This window comes from Lolium perenne, chromosome 4, assembly GCF_019359855.2.
Source record: "Lolium perenne isolate Kyuss_39 chromosome 4, Kyuss_2.0, whole genome shotgun sequence".
Classification (NCBI taxonomy): Eukaryota; Viridiplantae; Streptophyta; class Magnoliopsida; order Poales; family Poaceae; genus Lolium; species Lolium perenne.
The window spans coordinates 365,295,398-365,318,049 of record NC_067247.2 but is presented as its reverse complement, the minus strand read 5'-3'; the positions used below and the strand labels follow the sequence as shown (position 1 = coordinate 365,318,049).

Here is a 22,652-nt window from a genome sequence, read left to right as displayed (position 1 = left end):
CCTTGAGCTCCACTCTGGTGTGCTGAAGACCTGAGTGACTAATAAGAGTGTGTGCTAGAGAGGTTTCAAGCAACAGATGCAGCTAAGTACTGTGCTTCATTGCGATGATAAAGAATTTCGATCTGAAATATTAATCTTGCCAGAGAAAAACTAATGTCAATCATGTTATGACCACAATTGCAGCCAGCATAGTATATGTCAAGGCATCTGGAGTACCTAGACGCCACACTATTACAGTTACAAAGTACTCGTAGGTAGACACATTTACTGATACTTAACTCAGAAATAAGAGATGGTCTGAATTTGTTGACGAGTAGTACTAACAAACTTCTTTTCAGTCAGATCTGTAATCAGTGATTTGAATTTTCATCCAGGTCCACCCTGACACTAAGCGGGCTTTAGTTTCTTGTTTTTCCTTTGTTTTTCTGTTTTCTTTTCTGTACAAACACTGGGCGGTTTCCTTAATGGAAATCAAAAAAGACATTCATATATACTTCTCTACTGTCAGAATTGTTCAGAATATCGACAGAATGCTTACCAGATTGAACATATATGATGGATAGGAATGAGGTTTGATCAAAATGAACCAAATAGGAGAACAGATCAGTGCCGTTATACTCACCCTGTTTAAGAATACAACAGTCTGAACTCCAAGGATCATAATTTAGATGTTGCACTATGAAAACAAGGAACTTCAATAGGAAAATGTCCACAACAAATGTGTCATAGCTGGTCTTGAAATGATTTAGGGTTTAGGGTGCAAATGTCCACAACAAATGTGCAAGAGCGGGCATACATATGATAAGACCTTGAAATGATTGTTTCTCAGACGAGAATAAGAAACAAGGGTGCAACAACAACATTAAAGTAATGAAAGCAAGTTAGGGTAGGCTAGATATGAAACCCAACAGAAATGAAAGGAAACCAAAACAAGAACGAGAACGAGAAGGAAAAAAGAGAGTAAACTAAGATTCGGGCACATGGATCGCTGATCTCCATGCAGTCCTATCAAGAGCCAAGTCTTTAGGTACAAGGGTGCAAACATTAAGCATTTTTCCCAAGCAAGTTAGGGTAGGTTAGATATGAAACCCAACAAAAATGAAAGGAAACCAAAACAAGAAGAGAAGGAAAAAAAGAGTAAAGTAAGATTTGGACATATGGGTCGCTGATCTCCATGCAGTCCTATAAAGAGCCAAGCCTTTAGTTACAAGGGTGCAAACAAATCACAAATAGAAAACATTTACCATAGTGAAACCTGTTCCCAAGTACACAAACCTTGATTCCATCAAAACCTTGAGTTCTTGATCCATCCAGTTCCATCACAACATCCATATACACTTCTCTATTATCAGAATTATCTGCTCCCTCCGTCTCAAAAAAAGCTGTTTAACTTTTTCTAGATACAGATGTATCTATAACTAAAACATGTCTATATACCTCCGTATCTAGACAAAGTTGAGCAGCTTTTTTAGAAAAGGAGGGAGTAGAACATTGATAGATAACTAACCAGATTGAACATATATGATTCATACGGATGAAGTATCGTCGCAAATAACCAAATGGAACAACAAAAATGTGATGATATATTCATCCTTTTCTGTAAGGATCATCCTAAACAATCTCGAGAAAAAGAAATAGGTGTTGCACCATGAAAACAGCAAGCTTTAACAGATAAAAGTCCACAAGAAATGGCCTCTGCCATAGCTGGTCTAGCAAGAGAACATATACAATCAGGTCCCCAAATGCGCATTTTGTAGACTACAAGAAAATCCACAACAAATGGCCTCTGCCAGAGCTGGTTTAGCAAGAGTGAACATATACAATCAAGCTTCAAATACTTGTTTCCTAGACTAAAAACATAAGTGCAAGGAGTGCAAAAAGCAATTTGTACTTTAGTCTTGAGCATGGAAATACACTGATTTTGCGCTACATACGGAATCATTTGGCACAAGGACCCCCACCACTGAGAGTTCTCTTGTTGTGAGATAAAAGGACACGCATTTAAGTTGGGCTACATGTCGAATTGTTTGCCATGTGATTCCTTTTCTCTTATTGCACATATCTCATAAAATGTTTCATAAAAAACATATCTCATGAAATAACATATATGCCAATTGGTCTTGTCCATCATATATTACATTCCAATTTAATCATTGCCCACTATAAATATTCTGCCACCAAATTGCATATAAATATGTAGCAGTCACGGTTAAATAATAAAACATGCCATGTCAACAATAACATGGACAACTCTCAATATGCAAACACCATACTTTCCCTATATCAGTCATTCATATAAATTACAAGCAACTCACGCTTAGCCTTAATATCACAAAATCTAATCACACAAACAACACACACAATACTCAGTCTGACCTACTTCCCACATTCATAAGACAGGCATCCATGTAATCCTCTCATGAGAAATTAAACCGCAGAAAAAATCTATGATGAAATTGAGGTTGTTGGAGGATTCGATGCGAGGGGCGTCGTTGGTTGGTCTATCAGCTGGTGTAGTCGCACCGACATGATGGTCCTCTCAGGCAGAGAGACATATTACGGAGGAGGTTGGGTTGACGCAGTGGTTGATCCCGGTGGACACCTGTTCCATTCCCACTACTGTAGAGTGGTAGGCTATCACACAGTGAGCAGCCAGGTGAACATTTTCCCCCCATGGTTTAAATCCGTATTGTATTGGTTCCCAACGCATCCTAATCCTACAATCTAATACAGTGAAGAACTTCGGTAGCATGATCTTAACCGTGACATTGGAAGGATGTCAGATCTAGTGAATACTGCATATAAGTGTTTCTTTTCTTCACCTCTGATCTCAAGTGGGCTGCAAACTTTTCTATGGCTTTAGGCACTATGCTCTCCTCCAACACCTCGAGAGGGAGTTTATAACTTGATCCGACCTCTCACTAGTGATCAACTTACACTGCCCTTGGGAAACTGTTCAGACCGGGAACATGGTGAAGTAAATGTTCACACGCACTCTTATTATCTCTTAACTTTCCGTACGTGCTAATGGACAACCTATTTCAAAATGTGGGCCAAAGTTTACAGATATTTCCATCTTGCAAAGGCCATTTGTTTGTTTTCCTCAGTCCAACCTCCTCAAGACAAAATCAAGTTTCGGCGATCTTCCTTCTTTGCTACTCATGACGTCCAGTGCACATGTTTACAATTTTTCAGTGTACAGTCAAGTAATGAACCTTCAATCCTGACCTAACATTGTGTGTGCGACTGTCTTCTTTGTGTCCTCCTAGAAGTACATCTCGCATAGTTGTTCATATTAAAGATCTCCTCTGCGTAGCTGAATCTATGCACTTGCGTGCTTAATTATCTCTCCACCGAAGCATCTTAGTACCAAAGTGGAAAAAACAAATGGAAGGATACATTGCTTCTGGAATTAATTAGTCGTACCATCGTGTGAATCTGTAACTAGTCTCGTATTTATCAAGAAAGGGACTATGCAGCTTTTGTTTGGACTTGCAAACTGTAAGGGAGGTACCCGGCAGTAAGATTGTATTAAGAGGGAGCAAAATATTTACGGAGGAAGATTGGTTTTCTCAAAGATCCTCTTGTTCCTTTGTTTCCAGATACACCAGCCTGCCGCAATAAGAATGCCAATGAAAAGAGGGTTTGGCAAAAGATGACTTAGCAGCGGAGATGACGCCAATAATATCAGGACTGGTGGGCATATTGACACCAATTTTGCTTCAGAATTTCTGACTGAAAGAGCAGCCAAAGAAGAGATGCCCACAAGTCTCCAGGGTACAGAAAGGATGCTGGAATGATCATCATCATCAACAAGAAATGTTTTCCTTAACAGAAAGCCTCTAGTGTTAACTGGTAAGTCTATCCATGCATTGGATAAGGTTCCATCACAATCCACCAAATAGGAGAACAGATCAGTGCCGTTATACTCATCCTGATTAAGAATACAACAGTCTACGCTCCAAGGATCATAGTTTAGATGTTGCACTATGAAAACAAGGAACTCCAACAGGAAAATGTCCACAACAAATGTGTCATAGCTGGTCTTGGAATGATTTAGGGTTAAGGGTGCAAATATACACAACAAATATGCAAGAGCGGACATACATATGATAAGACCTTGAAATGATTGTTTCTTAGACGAGAATAAGAAACAAGGGTGCAACAACAACATCAAAGCCTTTTTCCCAAGCAAGTTGGGGTGGGCTAGATATGAAACCCAACACAAATGAAAGGAAGCCAAAACAAGTCCTATCAAGAGCCAAGTCTTTAGGTACAAGGGTGCAAACGAATCACAAATAAAAAAACATTTACCAGAGCGAAACCTGTTCCCAAGTACACAAACCTTGATTCCACCAAAACCTTGAGTTCTTGATCCATCCAGTTCCATCACAACATCCATATACACTTCTCTATTATCAGAATTATCTGCTCCCTCCGTCTCAAAAAAGGTTCTTAACTTTTTCTAGATACAGATTTATCTATAACTTAAACATGTCTGTATACCTCCGTATCTAGACAAAGTTGAGCACACTTTTTTGGAAAATGAGGGAGTAGAACATTGATAGATAACTAACCAGATTGTACATATATGATTCATACGGATGAAGTATCTTCGCAAATAACCAAATGGAACAACAAAAATGTGATGATATATTCATCCTTTTCTGTAAGGATCAGCCAAAATAATCTCGAGAAAAAGAAATAGGTGTTGCACCATGAAAACAGCGAGCTTCAACAGATAAAAGTCCACAAGAAATGGCCTCTGCCATAGCTGGTCTAGCAAGAGAACATATACAACCAGGTCTCCAAATGCCCATTTGTAGACTACAATAAAATACAGGAGCCCAAATGTGGTTCATACTTATATAGTGCAGCCAAATTAAACATGGAAATAAAGTTGGCAACATATGGAATCATTTGGCACAAGGTCCCCATCACCCCCACCATTGAGAACTATCATGACTTCTGTAGAGATAGAAGGTCCACACATCAGTGCCGCCTTTAAATATAGAGCAATTGAACATCATGGACCAGTGAAACCTGTTCCCAAGCACACGTTCGGTTCTCGAAGTATCTAGAACATTGATAGAAAACTTACCAGATTGAACATATATGATGGACAGGCATAAAATTGTCGTTGCAAATAACCGAATAGAACAGCAGACCTGTGATATTCATCCTTTTCTATGAAGATGGGTCTGAACAATCTCTGGGAACAAATGTAGGTGTTGCACAATGAAAACAAGGAACTTTAATAGGTAGAAGTCCACAAGAATAGCCTCTGCCAAGAGTTAACATATACAATCAGATCTTCAAATACCCGTTTCCTTACTAAAACAAAATACAGGAGCCCAAATATGGTTTATACTTACAGACAAGTTCAAAATGGAAATACACTGAACTTGGCAACAAGGACCCACAATTGAGAACTCTCATGACTTGAGTAGAGATGGAAGGATCACACATCACTGCAGCCTTCATTCAAATGTAGAGCACTGAACAGCATGGACCAGTGGATATAACGTATCAACGGTCCAAACACAAACAGCATTCAAATATAGGAAAGAAAAAAATCATTGCAGAACAGCAACTTTCATATAAAACTTATTGTCTTCTTTGTGCAGGTTGTACCATATGGCCTGTATGTGGTTATTACTTCCTATTTTTCCTAATAATAGAAAACAGCAGCTGGAAATTCTGTTTTGTAAACTTGTCCAAAGATAGATATATGCTACTATATGCTTATGACAGATTCTTCATACTCTGAAGAGTTTTGACAAATATTATTATCAATGTAAATAATAATTACACCATGATGATAATTTGAAAATAGGCGTTGCACTATAAAAACAAGGAACTTCAATAGATAAAAGTTCACAAAAATGGCCTCTGCCAAGAGTTAACATATACCATCAGATCTCCAAAGGCCCATTTCCTAACTAAAACAAAATACAGGAGGCCAAATGTGTTTATACTTACAAAGACAAGTTCAACATGGAAATACACTGAAACTGGGCACAAGGACCACACCATTGAGAACTCTCATGACTTCGGTAGAAATACAAGGACCACACATCAGTATAGCATTCAAATATATAGAGCAGTCCAAACAAGAACAGCCTTCAAATATAGGAAAAAAGAAAGACTGTTGCAAAACAGGAACTTCCAAACACAGCTAGTTGCATTCTTTTTGCAGGTTGTAGCATATGGGCTGTATGTGGTTATTACTTCCTATCTTCCTAATGATACAAAAGAGCAGGTGGAAATTCTCTGGCTTGTGAACTTGTCCAAAGATAGATATATGCTACTATATGCTTATGAGGCGGCAACATGTTCCAAGTTAACAGCAGTATGTGTCCTTATAAACTGAGACAGATTGTTCATACTCAGAAGAGTTGGGACAAATATTATTATAAATGTAAATAATAATTACACTATGGTACTAATCTGCACATCTTTGTCCAGATTTCATCTATAAGCAACATCTTAAAAGAACGGAGCAGCGAATCTGCAACTTCCACTAAATCTTCCTGACTCTAAGCTAGGCTCGCCAATGTAGTACCACAGAAAGAATGTAGCAGTATTTGGATATAACTTACAGAGTCGCCAATTCTAAGAAACCAAGCAGAAGATTCTGGAAAAAAAAGTTGCCTGTGCTGCTGCCATCTTCTAAAAACGCATGGCATGTCATGGCATTGCATTGCCTAGTATTCAGCTTCCAGCCGCTCAAACGAAACCAAAAAGTCCTCTGGAGAAGAGGCGCGAGCTTCTCCTCCTCCCCCTGTTTGCAGTTCTGTTGCTCCTCATCGGCGTCAGGTAGAACCGCAGCATCCCGTTGTCGAAGTTCCCGGGGGAAGTGTAGTGCACGCTCCTGCTCCTGCCGATCTTGGATTCCTTGCTGTTGAGCCGATTCGCGCGGAAACTCTGCGCGTCCCCGTTGGCTTGCGAGCTTCGGGTCACGTTTCGGCTCGCTCTGCCTGAGACCAGCCCGTTGCGGCCAACCTCGCCGTCGATGGCTGTTGTGTCACCATTTTTACACCTCCGGGTTTCCTTCCTGGACTCGGAGAGGGAGCGGTCGAGGGCGTGCTCCCCCTTCCTGACGAACTCCTTGAGCGGGCTGGTGATGCTGCGGTCCCACACCCTGCTCCACCTGTTGGACCTGCGCCGCACCACGCCGGAGACCGACATCTCCGGACCGGCGTCCCCGTTGCAGCTCCTCTCCCTGAAGCTCTGTCCCGCATCGGCCGAATGCGCAACATTCCTGCTCTGTGCAGCCCCGGCAGGGTTCTCGGCAACGGATGACGGTTCCTCCGCATTGCTGTGCCTGACGCGCGTGACCCCGTCGGCCGGCTCGTCCAGGCACGCGAAGGAGCAGGCGAGGGCCCGGCCCACCATGGAGCCGTCCCACGAGTGGCGCGGCGGGTCCCCCCTGCTGGCGCTGGCGCTGGCGCTGGGCGGGTCTCGGCACACCATCCACTCGCAGGAGCGGCGGAAGCTGGCCCTCCGCTCGACCTGCGGCGGCGATGCGGCGCCGGGATCCGGCGCCGCCGAAGCCGGGCACTCCGCGGACGGCTCGTCCTTGGTGCGCCGCCGCGGCCCGCGCTTGGGCAGGATGGACCTGAGCCAGGCGCCGCCCTTCCACTTGCCCCCCCGGCTCGCGCTTGGGTCCGGGTGAGATGGTTGCGGGTTCTTGGATTCGGGCGGGTGGGTGGTGGCGGTGGTGGTGGAGGGGGAGTGGTGGGAGTCGTCCATCTGGAAGAGCAGCATGAGCGTCTTCCGCAGCTTGCCCTGCGGGTCGGCGGCGCCGGAGCTGGATCCCTCGGCGTCGGGGTGGGCGGCGCGGGTGACCTCGACGATCTCCGGGTGGGCGGGGCTGCCGACGGAGGAGAGGCGCTCCATGAGGCAGGAGGAGCAGACGCCGGCGAGGGGCTGGGCCGGGTGGCGGCCGCACCGCCCCAAGAGGACGCCGGCGTCCGGTGGCTCCGGCAGCGCGTGCGGGCCCTCCATTGGGCCGGGAGTGGGAAGTGGAAGGTCCGGAAGTGAGCCGAGCGAGTGGGTCAGTCGGTCAGGGTGGGGGGACAAGCACTGGCGGGCGCCCCCGACATTGCTGGGCAGAAAGGAGAAAAGGCCTAGGCCTAGGAAAAACGAAAACAAAAAAAAGCGACTTTTGGGTTCGGGGAGCGTGTGGGGAAACGGGAGGAAAAGGTCGCTGGGGGCGAGCTGAGGGACTGAGATCCGGTGCCCCGACTAAGTCAGGGCACGGATGAACAGTACCGTGCCCTGCTGCCTTGGCCGTTGGATCGAAAATGAATAGACCAGATTTTGCACTGTAGCATGCACTGTGGATGTCACTGTAGTAGGTACTGTGGACGATGCACTGTACCAAATATACTGTAGCATACGCACTGTAGATGTCCCCTGTAGCATGCGCCTGTTCACGTTCACCCAGCCATCGGTTCTTGATCCAACGGGCAGAAAAGGCAGCAGGGCACGGTACTGTTCATCCGTGCCCTGCCTCAGTCGGGGCACCGGATCTCATTCCGAGCTGAGCTGCACGGTGGTGGTGGATCGAAATGTAGACGACGGGGACGGAGGTCCCGCCGAAGCGCGCGGTGGAAATGCGAATTTGTCGGGGGCGGCCGAGGAGTAGTGGGTACTGGAGGACGGCCGAACGGGACACGCACGCACGCCGGAACACGAATGGCGTTTGCTAGCGTGCATCAATTTTCTGCACCACTATTATGAGCCAGAATTTCACATATTTGGTGGCCTACGCAGAATTTTTTTTAGCCCCGTGTTGGACCATGCCTGTTTGGTAGGTCGTTTTTAGGCCTAGAAGAAGCCAAGAACGCTGGCCCTGTTGTTTGGTTGCAACCCAAAATTCCAGTTACCTCTTCTCTTCAGTGGTGAGGTTATCAGTGATCAGCACCAGAAGCAAGAACGCAATAATGCAAGCACAAGCTAACTTAGCACTTGTTCACACAATCATAGTTCAGCACACATCAGACACGACCATAGTTCAGCACACTCGACACGAATAGCAACCGGACACAGCATGGTATCAGCGATACACACAACATGGTAAGCTTCAGACATGATTTTCGAAGGCGGCACACCTGGTGGTGTCGCCATGATACGGGCACCTGCTCATCACCTCACTGCAGGTGTGGTCGAAGATGACCACGCTGTACCCGAAGGAGGACACCTTCTTGAAGATGAGGAACTCACCTACATTGAGCTGATGGGAGACAACGAAGCCCGCCCGCCCACCCCTGGTCGATGTATGCGTCAGCGCCTTCTCTCATCGTAGCCATCCTCCAGTTGCAGCCAGTGTTGGTCTTCACGATGATGTTCAAAGGGATTTCTCCGAACCACTTGACGAAATCTTGAGGGATCAGGAGCCGGCTGACGGTGGGCCTCAAGACGATGCACAGGAACTGGTCCGGCGCTACGTCGTCTTGGAAGTGGCCGGCGTTAGCCGTCCTTCGCTTCTTCGATGGTCCCTCATCGCGGGTCTCAGTGGGTGACACAAGCTTCAGATTCTCAGTTTGAGTCTGCCACAAGAACACATGACATTAGACGTGTGCCTGCTCACAAGTATAGATAAAAATGGACATTGAAACATTAGTGAGGCCACATACATTGGCTCACACGGCAGCTACGGATGGCAATGGGTACCCATGACCCGCGTACCCACCGGGTAAAACCCCAATAAGAGTACGGGTATAGGATAAAATATTACCCATGGGTTTGTAAATGGGAAAAATATCATTCCCATTGGATAGAACCGATACCCATTTACCTATCTAAATTTAACTAGTGAGTCATTGTAATATTCTAAACCTACTTAATTCCCTCCTAATCACGCTTTCACGTTGCTAGGTTGAACCTCACGCTTTCCGGTCTCACAATCTTCGGTAGGTTAGTGAGGCTTAGACCCATAATTAGGATCCGTTCACCTCATGTCATAAATTTTTGATCAATTAGATGTGTTGTAAGCACGGATATTCTTTACCCGCGGGTACCCATTTACCCTGTCGGGTGACGGGTATGGGAAAAAATTTGTACCCATTGACGGGTATGGGTACGGGTGACGGGTAAGATTTAAGGCGAATACCCCGTGGGTGCCATCCCTAACGGCAGCTCAAGGGACTGCCCTCAAACTAAGTCTAGTGTGCCAGTAATGACACACACGCGTCTAAGTTTGAGGGCAACACCTTGCCTTTTATTGTGTCATTGTTCAATCATTAGCCAATGCAGTGGACAAACAAAAAGAGGCCTCATATATAGGATCACACGACAAGCAAAGGGACTGTCTGTAAATTAAGTCTAGTGTGCAAGTAATATGGCACACATGCCTAAGTTTGAGGGCAGCACCCTGCCTTTCGTTGTGTCATTGTTCAATCATTGGCCAATGCACTAGACATACCAAAATGAGGCATCATATATTGGATCACACGGCAGGCAGATGGACTGTCCACAAACTAAGTTATGTGATATGGCACACACGACTTAGTTTGAGGGCAGCACCCTGCCTTCGTTGTGCCATAGTTGAAATACAAACATGCAAAGCAAGGTAGCATAGACCTCATACTATGAGGACATATGGAGGAAATGTTGATCAGAACCAATAGCATGGTCATGTTCAGTCATGCCATAGGTTATGATCAATCATCTCCTCATACTATGATCCCTGGTTATAACCATCGGCCTAGTTCGATCAGAAACAACACAAGTAGCAGTTCAAATTGACTACATTACGAGTGATACTTAGGGTACATTTAGAACACATTCAAGTCCTCCCACTACTCTTGCTTCTGAACAAACTAGCGCGACTCATCTTAATCTTCCGCACAGCAATCAGAACATGCTAAACCCCATCACAAAAAACACTTCCCCTCTTTGCATGCACAGTAAAATCTGACAGTTTCTGCAATTCACAGTCCGATCTACGAAAGATCTACCGTGACTGGAGATTGGAGTAACAGATCTAACCAAATCGAGACCATGAACAACAAGAACTGAACAAGAACAGCAAGCAATGGCGATGAACACCTTGGAAAAATCTATCCGAACCTTATCCTAATGGAAACCATGGCAGATCTAATGTGCATGTCGTCGCAAATGCCCGAGCATGGCATGTTGGTACAACGAGTAAGAAGGTGAGAAGAAGAGGTCGTTACCTCCATTGTTCCGGTCGAGGACAAGGTCGAGTTCGCGGCCGAACTCGAGATGCCGATGAAGACTGTGGAGCAGGTTGCGACCGATGTCGCGATGCTACTTGTCGATGTCTCCTCCTCCGGTACCGGCGCTCCTCCTTGCGGCGATGCGGCGGATTGGTCGGCGGGAGGGGAACCGCCTGGTGATGTGACAGTTTGGGGGCGGGGTGAGACTGCGGCCCGAGTGAGAGGAAGGAGAGGGGAGCAGTGAGGCTAATTATGGCGCGTGTTCCCGAAGGGATGCCGCGTTTCCGTCTCCCTTCCCCACGCGTTCAACCTTCTGGCCACAACGGGCCTGACTCCAAAGAAACTTCCATTCCAGGCGTTCCTCCAGGTCTGTCCCGGGAGTGCTTTAAAACCCTATTTATGCAACAACGTCGCGGCCTGCAGGCAACCAAACAGCCTGTTCCATGTCACATCCCATGCAAAAAAGCCCTTTGCAGGCTACCAAACGCGCCCGATGCATCATCGGCTAGGCCTCGCCCTCTCCGATTGTGAAAACAAGATTTTGTTCAGAAAAAGAAGTCGCAAATTTGTTTAAATCAAGTACGGAGTATATTTTATACTGAATAGATGCAGTAGATTTAGACAAATCACCGACATACTTTCTAAGGGAGTAAGAGTAATAAAAGGTCTATTTAAACGAAATGAATTCTAAACTCCAAATATTTTTCATTTTTGTAGTCATCGCTAGGTGGTCCTAGGATTTATTTTATAATTTTTATTACTTTTGGGATTCATTGAAGTGGTGTTGAGTATTATGAATAGATCATTGAAATTTTCGCAAAAAAAAGTAAATTACAACTCTCGAAAGAGTGAGAATGTAAGCAACGGGATGACACATCGGTAGAAGCCGCAACCAAAGAGCCCTCCGAAGTTGTCCCACCATGCTACCTGCACCCTAGATCCCCAAGACAACACCTCCAAGAAGGGATGCGACGTCAACGGTGCTACTGTCTGGACCAGCATGCTGATCCTAGGGTTTCCCCTAGAACTCCAAGGAGAGCGGGAACCACGACGCCCTCCGTGAAGGAATGGCGAACCTGCAGGCGAAGCCGGGTCGCTGCTGGACAAGCCAGCAAGGATTTCTCCCGTTCCCCACGACCACACACCTAAAAGATCGGTTGCCGAGTGATACGTCTCCAACGTATCGATAATTTCTTATGTTCCATGCTTGTTTTATGACAATACCTACATGTTTTATACATACTTTATGTCATATTTATGCATTTTCCGGCACTAACCTATTAACAAGATGCCGAAGAGCCAGTTGCTGTTTTCTGTTGTTTTTGGTTTCAGAAATCCTAGTAAGGAAATATTCTCGGAATTGGACGAAATCAACGCCCAGGGTCTTATTTTTCCACGAAGCTTCCAGAAGTCCGAAAGGGAAACGAAGTGGGGCGACGAGGCGACGCCACAACAGGGCGGCGCGGCCCAGGCCTTGGCCGCGCGACCCTGGCGTGTGGGGCCCTCGTGGTGCCCCCTGACCTACCCTTCCGCCTACATATAGCCTTCGTCGCGAATACCCCAGTACCGAGAGCCACGATACGGAAAACCTTCCAGAGACGCCGCCGTCGCCAATCCCATCTCGGGGGATTCAGGAGATCGCCTCCGGCACCCTGCCGGAGAGGGGAATCATCTCCCGGAGGACTCTTCACCGCCATGGTCGCCTCCGGAGTGATGTGTGAGTAGTTCAACCCTGGACTATGGGTCCATAGCAGTAGCTAGATGGTTGTCTTCTCCTCATTGTGCTATCATTGTCGGGTCTTGTGAGCTGCCTAACATGATCAAGATCATCTATTTGTAATGCTACATGTTGCGTTTGTTGGGATCCGATGAATATGGAATGCTATGTATGTTGATTATCAATCTACCATCTATGTGTTGTTTATGATCTTGCATGCTCTCCGTTATTAGTAGAGGCTCTGGCCAAGTCGTTACCTGTAACTCCAAGAGGGAGTATTTATGCTCGATAGTGGGTTCATGCCTCCATTAAATCTGGGACAGTGACAGAAAGTTCTAAGGTTGTGGATGTGTTGTTGTCACTAGGGATAAAACATCAATGCTATGTCTAAGGATATTTGTGTTGATTACATTACGCACCATACTTAATGCAATTGTCTGTTGTTTGCAACTTAATACTGGAAGGGGTGCGGACGCTAACCCGAAGGTGGACTTTTTAGGCATAGATGCATGCTGGATAGCGGTCTATGTACTTTGTCGTAATGCCCAATTGAATTTCACACTACTCATCATAACATGTATGTGCATTGTCATGCCATCTTTATTTGTCAATTGCCCAACTGTAATTTGTTCACCCAACATGCTATTTCTTATGGGAGAGACACCACTAGTGAACTGTGGACCCCGGTCCATTCTTTACATCGAATACAATCTACTGCAATACTTGTTCTTACTGTTTTCTGCAAACATCATCATCCACACTATACATCTAATCCTTTGTTACAGCAAGCCGGTGAGATTGACAACCTCACTGTCACGTTGGGGCAAAGTAATTTGGTTGTGTTGTGCAGGTTCCACGTTGGCGCCGAAATCCCTGGTGTTGCGCCGCACTACACTCCGCCACCATCAACCTTCAACGTGCTTCTTGGCTCCTACTGGTTCGATAAACCTTGGTTTCTTACTGAGGGAAAACTTGCTGATGTACGCATCACACCTTCCTCTTGGGGTTCCCAACGGACGCGTGTTGTACGCGTATCAAGCTCTTTTTCTGGCGCCGTTGCCGGGGAGATCAAGACACGCTGCAAGGGGAGTCTCAACTTCCAATCTCTTTACTTTGTTTATGTCTTGCTTTACTTTATTTACTACTTTGTTTGTTGCACTATATCAAAACACAAAAAAATTACTTACTAGCTTTACTTTATTTACTATCTTGTTTGCGTTCTCCATATTAAAAACACAAAAAAATTAGTTACTTGCATTTACTTTATCTAGTTTGCTTTATTTACTACTACTAAAATGGGTACTCCTGAAAATACTAAGTTGTGTGACTTCACAAACACAAATAATAATGATTTCTTATGCACACCTATTGCTCCACCTGCAACTACAGCAGAATTCTTTGAAATTAAACCTGCTTTACTGAATCTTGTTATGAGAGAGCAATTTTCTGGTGTTAGTTCTGATGATGCTGCTGCCCATCTTAATAATTTTGTTGAACTATGTGAAATGCAAAAGTATACGGATGTAGATGGTGACATTATAAAATTAAAATTGTTTCCTTTCTCATTAAGAGGAAGAGCTAAAGATTGGTTGCTATCTTTGCCTAAGAATAGTATTGATTCATGGACTAAATGTAAGGATGCTTTCATTGGTAGATATTATCCTCCTGCTAAAATTATATCTTTGAGAAGTAGCATAATGAATTTTAAGCAATTGCATAATGAGCATGTTGCCCAAGCATGGGAAAGAATGAAATCTTTGGTTAAAATTTGCCCTACCCATGGACTGACTACTTGGATGATCATCCAAACCTTTTATGCAGGACTGAATTTTTCTTCAAGGAACTTATTGGATTCAGCTGCTGGAGGTACTTTTATGTCCATCACTCTAGGCGCCGCAACAAAGCTTCTTGATAATATGATGATTAATTACTCTGAATGGCACACGGAAAGAGCTCCACAAGGTAAGAAGGTAAATTCTGTTGAAGAAACCTCCTCCTTGAGTGATAAGATTGATGCTATTATGTCTATGCTTGTGAATGGTAGGACTAATTTTGATCCTAATAATGTTCCTTTAGCTTCATTGGTTGCCCAAGAAGAATATGTTGATGTGAACTTCATTAAAAATAATAATTTCAACAACAATGCTTATCGGAATAATTCTAGTAACAACTATAGGCCATATCCTTATAATAATGGTAACGGTTATGGTAATTCTTATGGGAATTATTACAACAATAATAGAAATGTACCCCCTGGTCTTGAAACCATGCTTAAAGAATTTATTAGTACACAAACTGCTTTTAACAAATCTGTTGAAAAAAAGCTTGGGAAAATTGATATTCTTGCTTCTAAAGTTGATAGTCTTGCTGTTGATGTTGATCTTTTGAAATCGAAAGTTATGCCTAATGAAAATAAAGATATTAAGTAATTTTCTACAGCAAACGCCATCCAAGTTAGAATTAATGAGAATATTAGATTGATGGCCGAACTGCGTGCTAGGTGGGAAAAAGAAGAAAGTGCTAAAGAGAATAATATAGCTAAAGTTTGGACTATTACCACCACTAGTAACGATAATGCTTCACATGTTGCTGCACCTCCTACTATCAATGGTAAAATAATTGGTGTTGGCAATGTTTCCACTCCTAATGCAAAGCTTGCAAAACTGCCTGAACCTGCTAAAACTGCTGAAACTACTTGTGATAGAACTGCTGAAATTTTTTCCAATATTGGGGACAATGATTGTAATATCCCAGGATTGGGGGTTACAAAAAGAGAAGAAACAGATGTGTGTATTGCATTCATGCGTAGAAAATCCAGGAAATTTTCTCGCTTTTGTTTAAAACCTCCAAAGGGATCGAGGTTTCTCTTACATCGGTGGAATTGAGTTAGTCTTCGATGTGGGTGCGACAAATTTCGACATGACCTTTGTTGAACTAATTGCTTTTGGGGAACACAATTTGAATTCAATTCAAACATGAGCAATAAGAATTCAAATTGAAATTGGAATTGGAATTCGTATTCCAAACAAGAACTTTCTAATAACAATTCCAGCAATATTTGAATCGGGAATCAAGACAATGATCATAAAGAATAAGCAATTTAAGAATAGAGAAATTACAACTTTATTAATATTAACACAATAATACAAAGTCTTTAAAAAAATATAAAGAATAATAATATAGTATAATTACAAGTATAAGAAAAGAGAATCAAATCCTAAACTAAATTTGAAGATCATTGCCTCTTGTTCAAGTGATCACCTGCAAAACAAACAAAGAAGAATAGACAGAATGGTAAAGCCAAGTGGCAAGGTTAGAATAAGATGAAAAATATAGATATTTTGGTGGCCGAGCTAATCCTCAAGGGGAGATGCACCCGGCCACATACACCAGCCAAGCAAGCTAGCAGCACACACATAAGCTTGCATGGATGTGCTGTCGGCTGGGTAACCCAGCAGGCAGACATATAAAAAGCCTCTGCCTGCAGCCCAAACACTGTCTACGCACCACATTTCTCCCCACACACATCAATCAACCCAAGAATCACCAAGAACATCCTCTGTTCTTCATCCATCCAGAATAGTAGATAATCAATAAGAAAGAAACAAGGAAAAAGTAGGTCATCACCAAGATCAAGCCAGAGCTGCAAGATCAACAATAGTAAGCAAATCCAGAAGCTAGGAGGAGGTGCAGTAAAACAAGCAGTAGATCAAGGTCATCATCACAAGCTATTCCACTCTGCTACAACAGGTTGATCCATCAACTTAATCAAAGCATGTGTTCTTAGCCTTTGCATCTCGGGGAAAATAAAAGGGTAATATGCAAAGAAAGCAGATCCATCTACCCTTCAACTAAATTTTCACATAGGAGGATTAGAAGGATTCTTCTCTCAGCCTTGCATAGAGGTGCTATGCAAAATCATCCTAGAGAATAAAAAGGCACAAACAGTATTTGTTCTTATCCAAGTTTTTGCCTCAGCCTTTGCATCATCGGCTAAAGTAATCATCGATCTGTCCATTCAAATTAAATCAAGCATCATTAAAAGCTTGGGATGGACAGATTGCATCATCTGACCCTACAGCTATGATCAATGCCTATTTCTCATGTTACACAAGCACATACAGCACCAGATCCTATTCATACATATGTATCCTGTGCACACTCATCTGAGGCACCACAGGATAGATGTGATAATTAGAAAGCACATGGGCACTTATGTAAAGGAAGAAAAGACATTAAACCTAAGCTGTAAGAACATCAGCTTAAGCACAAGCTAACCACCATATAAAGTATCCATTTATAAGCAGTATATCTATCCAGAGATAGATCTCAATACACCACCAAGACAAGCTTGTCCAGGATTATATATACACATGATCTAAGAATGAGTAACAACATCCCAGAACTAATAGGACAAGTAAAATGGGGCACCAAAGCTCTGTAAGCATGCTTCTAAGCTCACAGTCAAACCACCAAACCAAGCATCAGGTAAATAATACCTGCTGTAGTGGATACTCAGTTTCATCAGTAAGATAAATACAACCAGCCACACATGTCTGGATGATTAATCATCCAATTAGAGGCATCTCTGTAATTATTAAGCAAGGATCTGTCCAATACCATTTGTGCACTCGATTTAGACATCACTATAATCAGCCAGTAATACATAACTTGCTCCAGGAATTACTTGGGGTCCAGAAAATAGATTCCAGGCCAACCAAGTACAACCAAAGTAGTACTAGTGTTTAACACATCAAGTAAATCATGTAACTGCAAGAAAGGGTAATTGCATCTTGGAGGTCTAAGTCCATTAAGGTAAAGTATAGATGATTAACTAGATTATTTCGGTGACTGAACTTTCCAGGTTCAGTCAGTCAACAAACCATCATGTCATGGATAAGAAAATTATCCAAATGGGGGCATCAACCATAGCACGAGGCAGTGAATATATGGAACAGAGCATTGCCAGATCAAGCCACACCTCACAGGGAATAATAAACATTGCCTCCACTACCTGGGCATGACTTATTTAGCCCCATTATACACACATATATACCACCAGTAGCACAAATGGAGGAGTAGTAATGGTGCAGCCAAACACTACAACCATGAACAGAGATGGGAGAGGTTAGCTTACAGCGTCGTACAGGGGTAGCAAGGTAAGCGACGCCGGGGTTGCATCCGCGACACCGTCCAGCTGGGGGTTGCGTCCGCGGCACCGTCTAGCCGGCGTCGAGGATGAAGTAGTCGCAACAGCATAACACGGCGCCATGAACAGCACACCAAATCACCAGACACCACCGAGATGACGAGCTCGAGCTGGGGCTCGTGGTCGACGAGGAGGCGGGGTCGCCAATGGGGAGCAGCAGCGGCTTGCAGCATCACACCGGCGAACCTAGGGTTCGGCCGAGCGCGCGTGGAGGCGCTTGGGTCGTGGCGGCGGCGCGTATATGGTGGATCCCCGCCGGTCAGACAGCAGAGGTGCCGAAGGCAGCCATCAACGGCCAGGAGGAGATGGCGGCGGAGCCACTCCAGGAAGCGCTGGGAGTGAGCAAGAGCAGAGCGGCGCTCGCGCCTAGGGCGGCATCGAGGCGGTGGGTGTGGGTGAAGCCTCACTGGACAGCAGCAGCGACCAGCGGCGGCGCGGGGGTTGGCCGGCGACGGCCAAACCGACCAGCGGCCGCTAGGGCTTCCAGGTTTGGGGGCGGACGAGGTAGAGATGGAAAATCAAATCGATCTGGACCGAGAGGTAGAGCACGGCGAGGCGGTCCAGAACCCCACCACGCCGGCGTCGGGGAGGACCGGAATCGGACAGGAGCGGGAGGCGGCATGGCGGAGGGCATGGAGTCACGGCAGAATGTTTGGGCGCGTGTGAGGTTGGGGAAACGATAGAGAGAAGAAGCGTATGCGCGTAAAGAGCAGGCCGCGTGAGGTCGTGAGTGCCGTGTCGTGAGTGCACTTTTGGGCCGAATCAAAACTGATTAGTGTGTCGTCGTCCGTAACTCTGTATATACGTGCGTATGTGCAATTGAAGCACTAGTTCTAGCCAAACTAACTAGGTTATACGTATACGTGTAGTACTAATGCACTATTGACTCACTAGCTCTAGCCAAATCTTTCATTAGAAATAAAAAAATAAAATCACAAATTGAATTCTAAAATGTTTGAAAGATTATTTCAACCTTAATTAAGTAATAAATATTATTAGAGTTTTTCTTAGACATAAGTTAATAAATAAAACTTATTATTTGATTTCTTTTAATTAATAACAGAACATATGAAACTTCTAGAAAATATAGAATGTGAATATTTTCTTTACTTAAAATAGTTAATTTAATCCAACATAATTTAGTACCTTTTTGTAAATTCCTAAAACCTTGAAAATAAAGTCCTGAAACCTAAGTATGATATAAAAGTGTTATAACCTTATTTTCTAAAAAAAAAACAATATTATGAGCTTGAACTCACATATAAAACCAAATAATTCCAATCACACTTAAACCACATGAGTGGCACATCCTTAATTCCAAACAAGTTGTTTGACATGCTATGCATGACTATGTTTGAAAGTTGCACATAGAATCTTTATGATAGGACCTTAACTAAAAGATCATAGCTAGAGTTAGGTGTTAATTTTCTTGTTTAGATAAACATTCATCATAAATTCAAAGTTAACCCCTATACCTAATTAAACTAGTCATACCTTGTTACTAAAATCATCTAATGGGGGATTAATAGGAGCATGATACTTAAACAACTGACCTATAAACACCATCATTAATACCACACCATTGGAATTAATCTTAACCCACGACTTGGTAGAACCATAGTGATCAACCACAATACCAATCTTGTATAGTAACCCACTCCACATGCTTCTACTCAACTGAACTCTATTTGAGGTTAATGAATCACTTATTTTAGGAAACCATTGTTGATTGCTTAGTGAGACAAATAGGATGGTACAGTAAACCCTAATGGTTAACCCATGGAATCACCTTGATAATCATCCTTTGATATGATACTCTATGATCAACCATAGTAGTAACTATGCGTAGTAATTTAATTTGTTGTCCATGTTTAGCTAACACATGCCAATACTTGCTGTATATAGACCCATCCTACTTAGTAACCAATTAGTTCCTAATTAGTGAATTAAATTAACCTAATAGTGAATCTTAGTAAATCCTAGAAACACATAGCTCCTACTTGTAGTAGTTCTTCTTTATGAAAATATGTTCTTCAAAAGTTATTCTTTTGAAGTAATCATCAATCATGTCCTGTAGAACTTAAAACTGGCAACTAATCTTTACATGTTATGCAACCATTATTCCTTTGTGTGTATGATCGTACGATGCATTATATCACTTGTTTATGATGCTAAGATAACCAAACCCTAATAATAACCTTGTTTGTGAATCACTCTAAAAGTGCAACACACCTTGAACTAATCATTACCACTCACTAATCCTAAATCATCGGGGTTAGGTCACGCTTAGAACGATTGCATCTCATACTTATGCATCCTTGCCAATCTTTTAAACATCGTCCTTCCCGGACGATGATGCTATTTCAGAATTTGGAGTTATTGCGTATCGAAGACCTTGTCTGCATAATCTTGCAGTCAAGAAAGGCAAGTTCATCGCTTGCTCATGTCATTTGAGTATTTTTACCAAATTACTTGCAAAGTACTATATTTATCACTATTGCATGAAAAACAAAACCACTATTTTCATAACTATGAATATGACTATGTGGTGGGCAATGGAACCATGGATTGTGTTGATATGGTGGAGGTTCCATTGCAAGGGTTTATATCCATCTAGGATTAAACAACAAATGTCGCCAGTGATTCTTGTGCCGTAATACCCGTGTTAACCATAAGATCTGGAGTGGGACGGAATAGTCAATCGTATTTCCACCTCTTATACATCAACGGATGCGCTTTACCGTAGACCCTTGATCCAAGAGAGGACAAGTGGTACCCTTGATCCAAGAGAGGACAAGTGGTAGGGTGGGGGTCCCGATGAAGTCCCCACGGTTATTGCGGTCTATGATGGGTTGCAGCTGCCGGCGAAGGAGTTCATGGTAGAGACCTGAATCACATCGTGGTCGGGGTCCATCCTTAATTGGAGTAAGAGGACCGGCGAGGACCCAGGGTCGGGGTTTGCAACAACGGGTGGGTGTATGAGGTAGCGGAGGAATATGATTGGCTATGACCTTATACCGGGCCTCACACCATAGGAAGTGTGGACAAGCCTGCAGCTTGGTTGGCACCAAGGTTAAGATCTCTTATGGGTAAAGCAACACACCTCTGCAGAGTGTAAAGAACCGTGACATGTCACTCCCTGTTCCGGGTTTGGAACTGCGAACGCTGCCGGAAAGGAACTCCATGAAGTTCTAGTAAACCGGTGAAGGCTGACGGACATAGTTCTTCTGAATAAAAGCAACCTTTTGAAGAAATGATTATGAAAACCTGCATTGGTATTAGACTTTCTGGTCTAATGCCGTAGCTAGTGCATTAAACACCTCTTTCCTATAATGAACTTGTTGAGTACGCTCGTACTCATCCCACTCTTAAATCCCCTGCTTAGATACGGAGGCATCGAAGGAGGATCTACAATACAACTCGAAGGCCGAGGAGTCAACAACTACTTCAAGGGACAGGACCCTGTCAGAAGAGTCAAATACCACATCCAACAAGGAGAAAACCTAGATTAGCCATAGAAGAGAACTAGCTTCCTAAACCTAGCTCCTATTTAGCTAGAATCTAGGCATAGCCTCTTTAGTTAGCCAAATACTCTATAAATAGAGTCCGTGATAAGATTAGATCACGAGTCGTTCTTCTGGAGTTTATTTGCAGTTTTACCTCATTGTAAAGTAGGAGGCTGTGTGGATCTTTTGTAAAGAGTCTTTGTTGTAATTCTATAGACATGCCTTGGACCCGCATATGTTTCTGTTGTACCACTCTAAGCGGTATAATACGAGTGGAACGGTGTTTCATTGGTGTTATATCAGACTTGCATACTACACCATGCAGTGGTATGCCGGGTTACCACAGTTGGTATCAGAGCAAATGCTTTGACCCTAGGATTAAAACCCTTTAAAGGAGACCTATAGGATTGGTAGTGTCTATAGGAAGTTGTTTTAGATAAACCAAATACTTCTTATGACTTGAGATGGATATTCACTTGAGAATAATCCTGACACACTTGAGTCAACATTTCTTACCTAACTTACCAAGATAAAGTAAAGTTAGTCAGCTAATCCCAAATATGTAGTATACCATTAAGTCCTTAAAACAATAGATGAGTAGATCACAGTTGGTATACAATACATGGTAGTCCAAAGAGAGGATACAACCATAAGGAAGATATCCTATTGGAAGATGTGTACCAACACATGTTATGATTAAATAAAATTATCCAGACTTGTGAAACAATTGATAGTAAGTGATAAATATAAGTTATATAAAGTAGTATAGACCATGATGAGTCAATCATGGAAGTTAAGAAAGAGTGATAGGATAAAATATGTCTACTTACAGGGTAGCGTTGTTAATCATATATGATTCACCTGAGAATCGTTATGTGATGGACTAGAATATCATAGATACTTAGAGCATCCCCACTCGTTGGCGCTCCCCACGCCCAAATCCGGCGAATTTTTCGTCCGGATTGGAGGAAGATTTGGCGTGGGGAGGAGTAGTTTCCCAGTCGTGTGCTCCCCAAGCGGCGTTTCTCGGG

General features: G+C 43.5%; 1 protein-coding gene across 1 annotated transcript; it reads right to left on the bottom strand.

Moving 5' to 3' along the window:
- Positions 1–5,843: 5,843 nt before the first annotated feature.
- LOC127296705 (uncharacterized) lies at positions 5,844–8,177 on the bottom strand. The gene has a single exon (XM_051326904.2). It carries the CDS (start codon positions 8,008–8,010, stop codon positions 6,730–6,732), a length of 1,281 nt encoding a protein of 426 aa, XP_051182864.1. The 5' UTR covers positions 8,011–8,177; the 3' UTR covers positions 5,844–6,729.
- Positions 8,178–22,652: the final 14,475 nt, after the last annotated feature.

What these genes read in the sequence shown, in the direction of transcription:
- LOC127296705 (XM_051326904.2), bottom strand. Translation starts at nt 8,010, where the DNA reads ATGGAGGGCCCGCACGCGCTGCCGGAGCCACCGGACGCCGGCGTCCTC.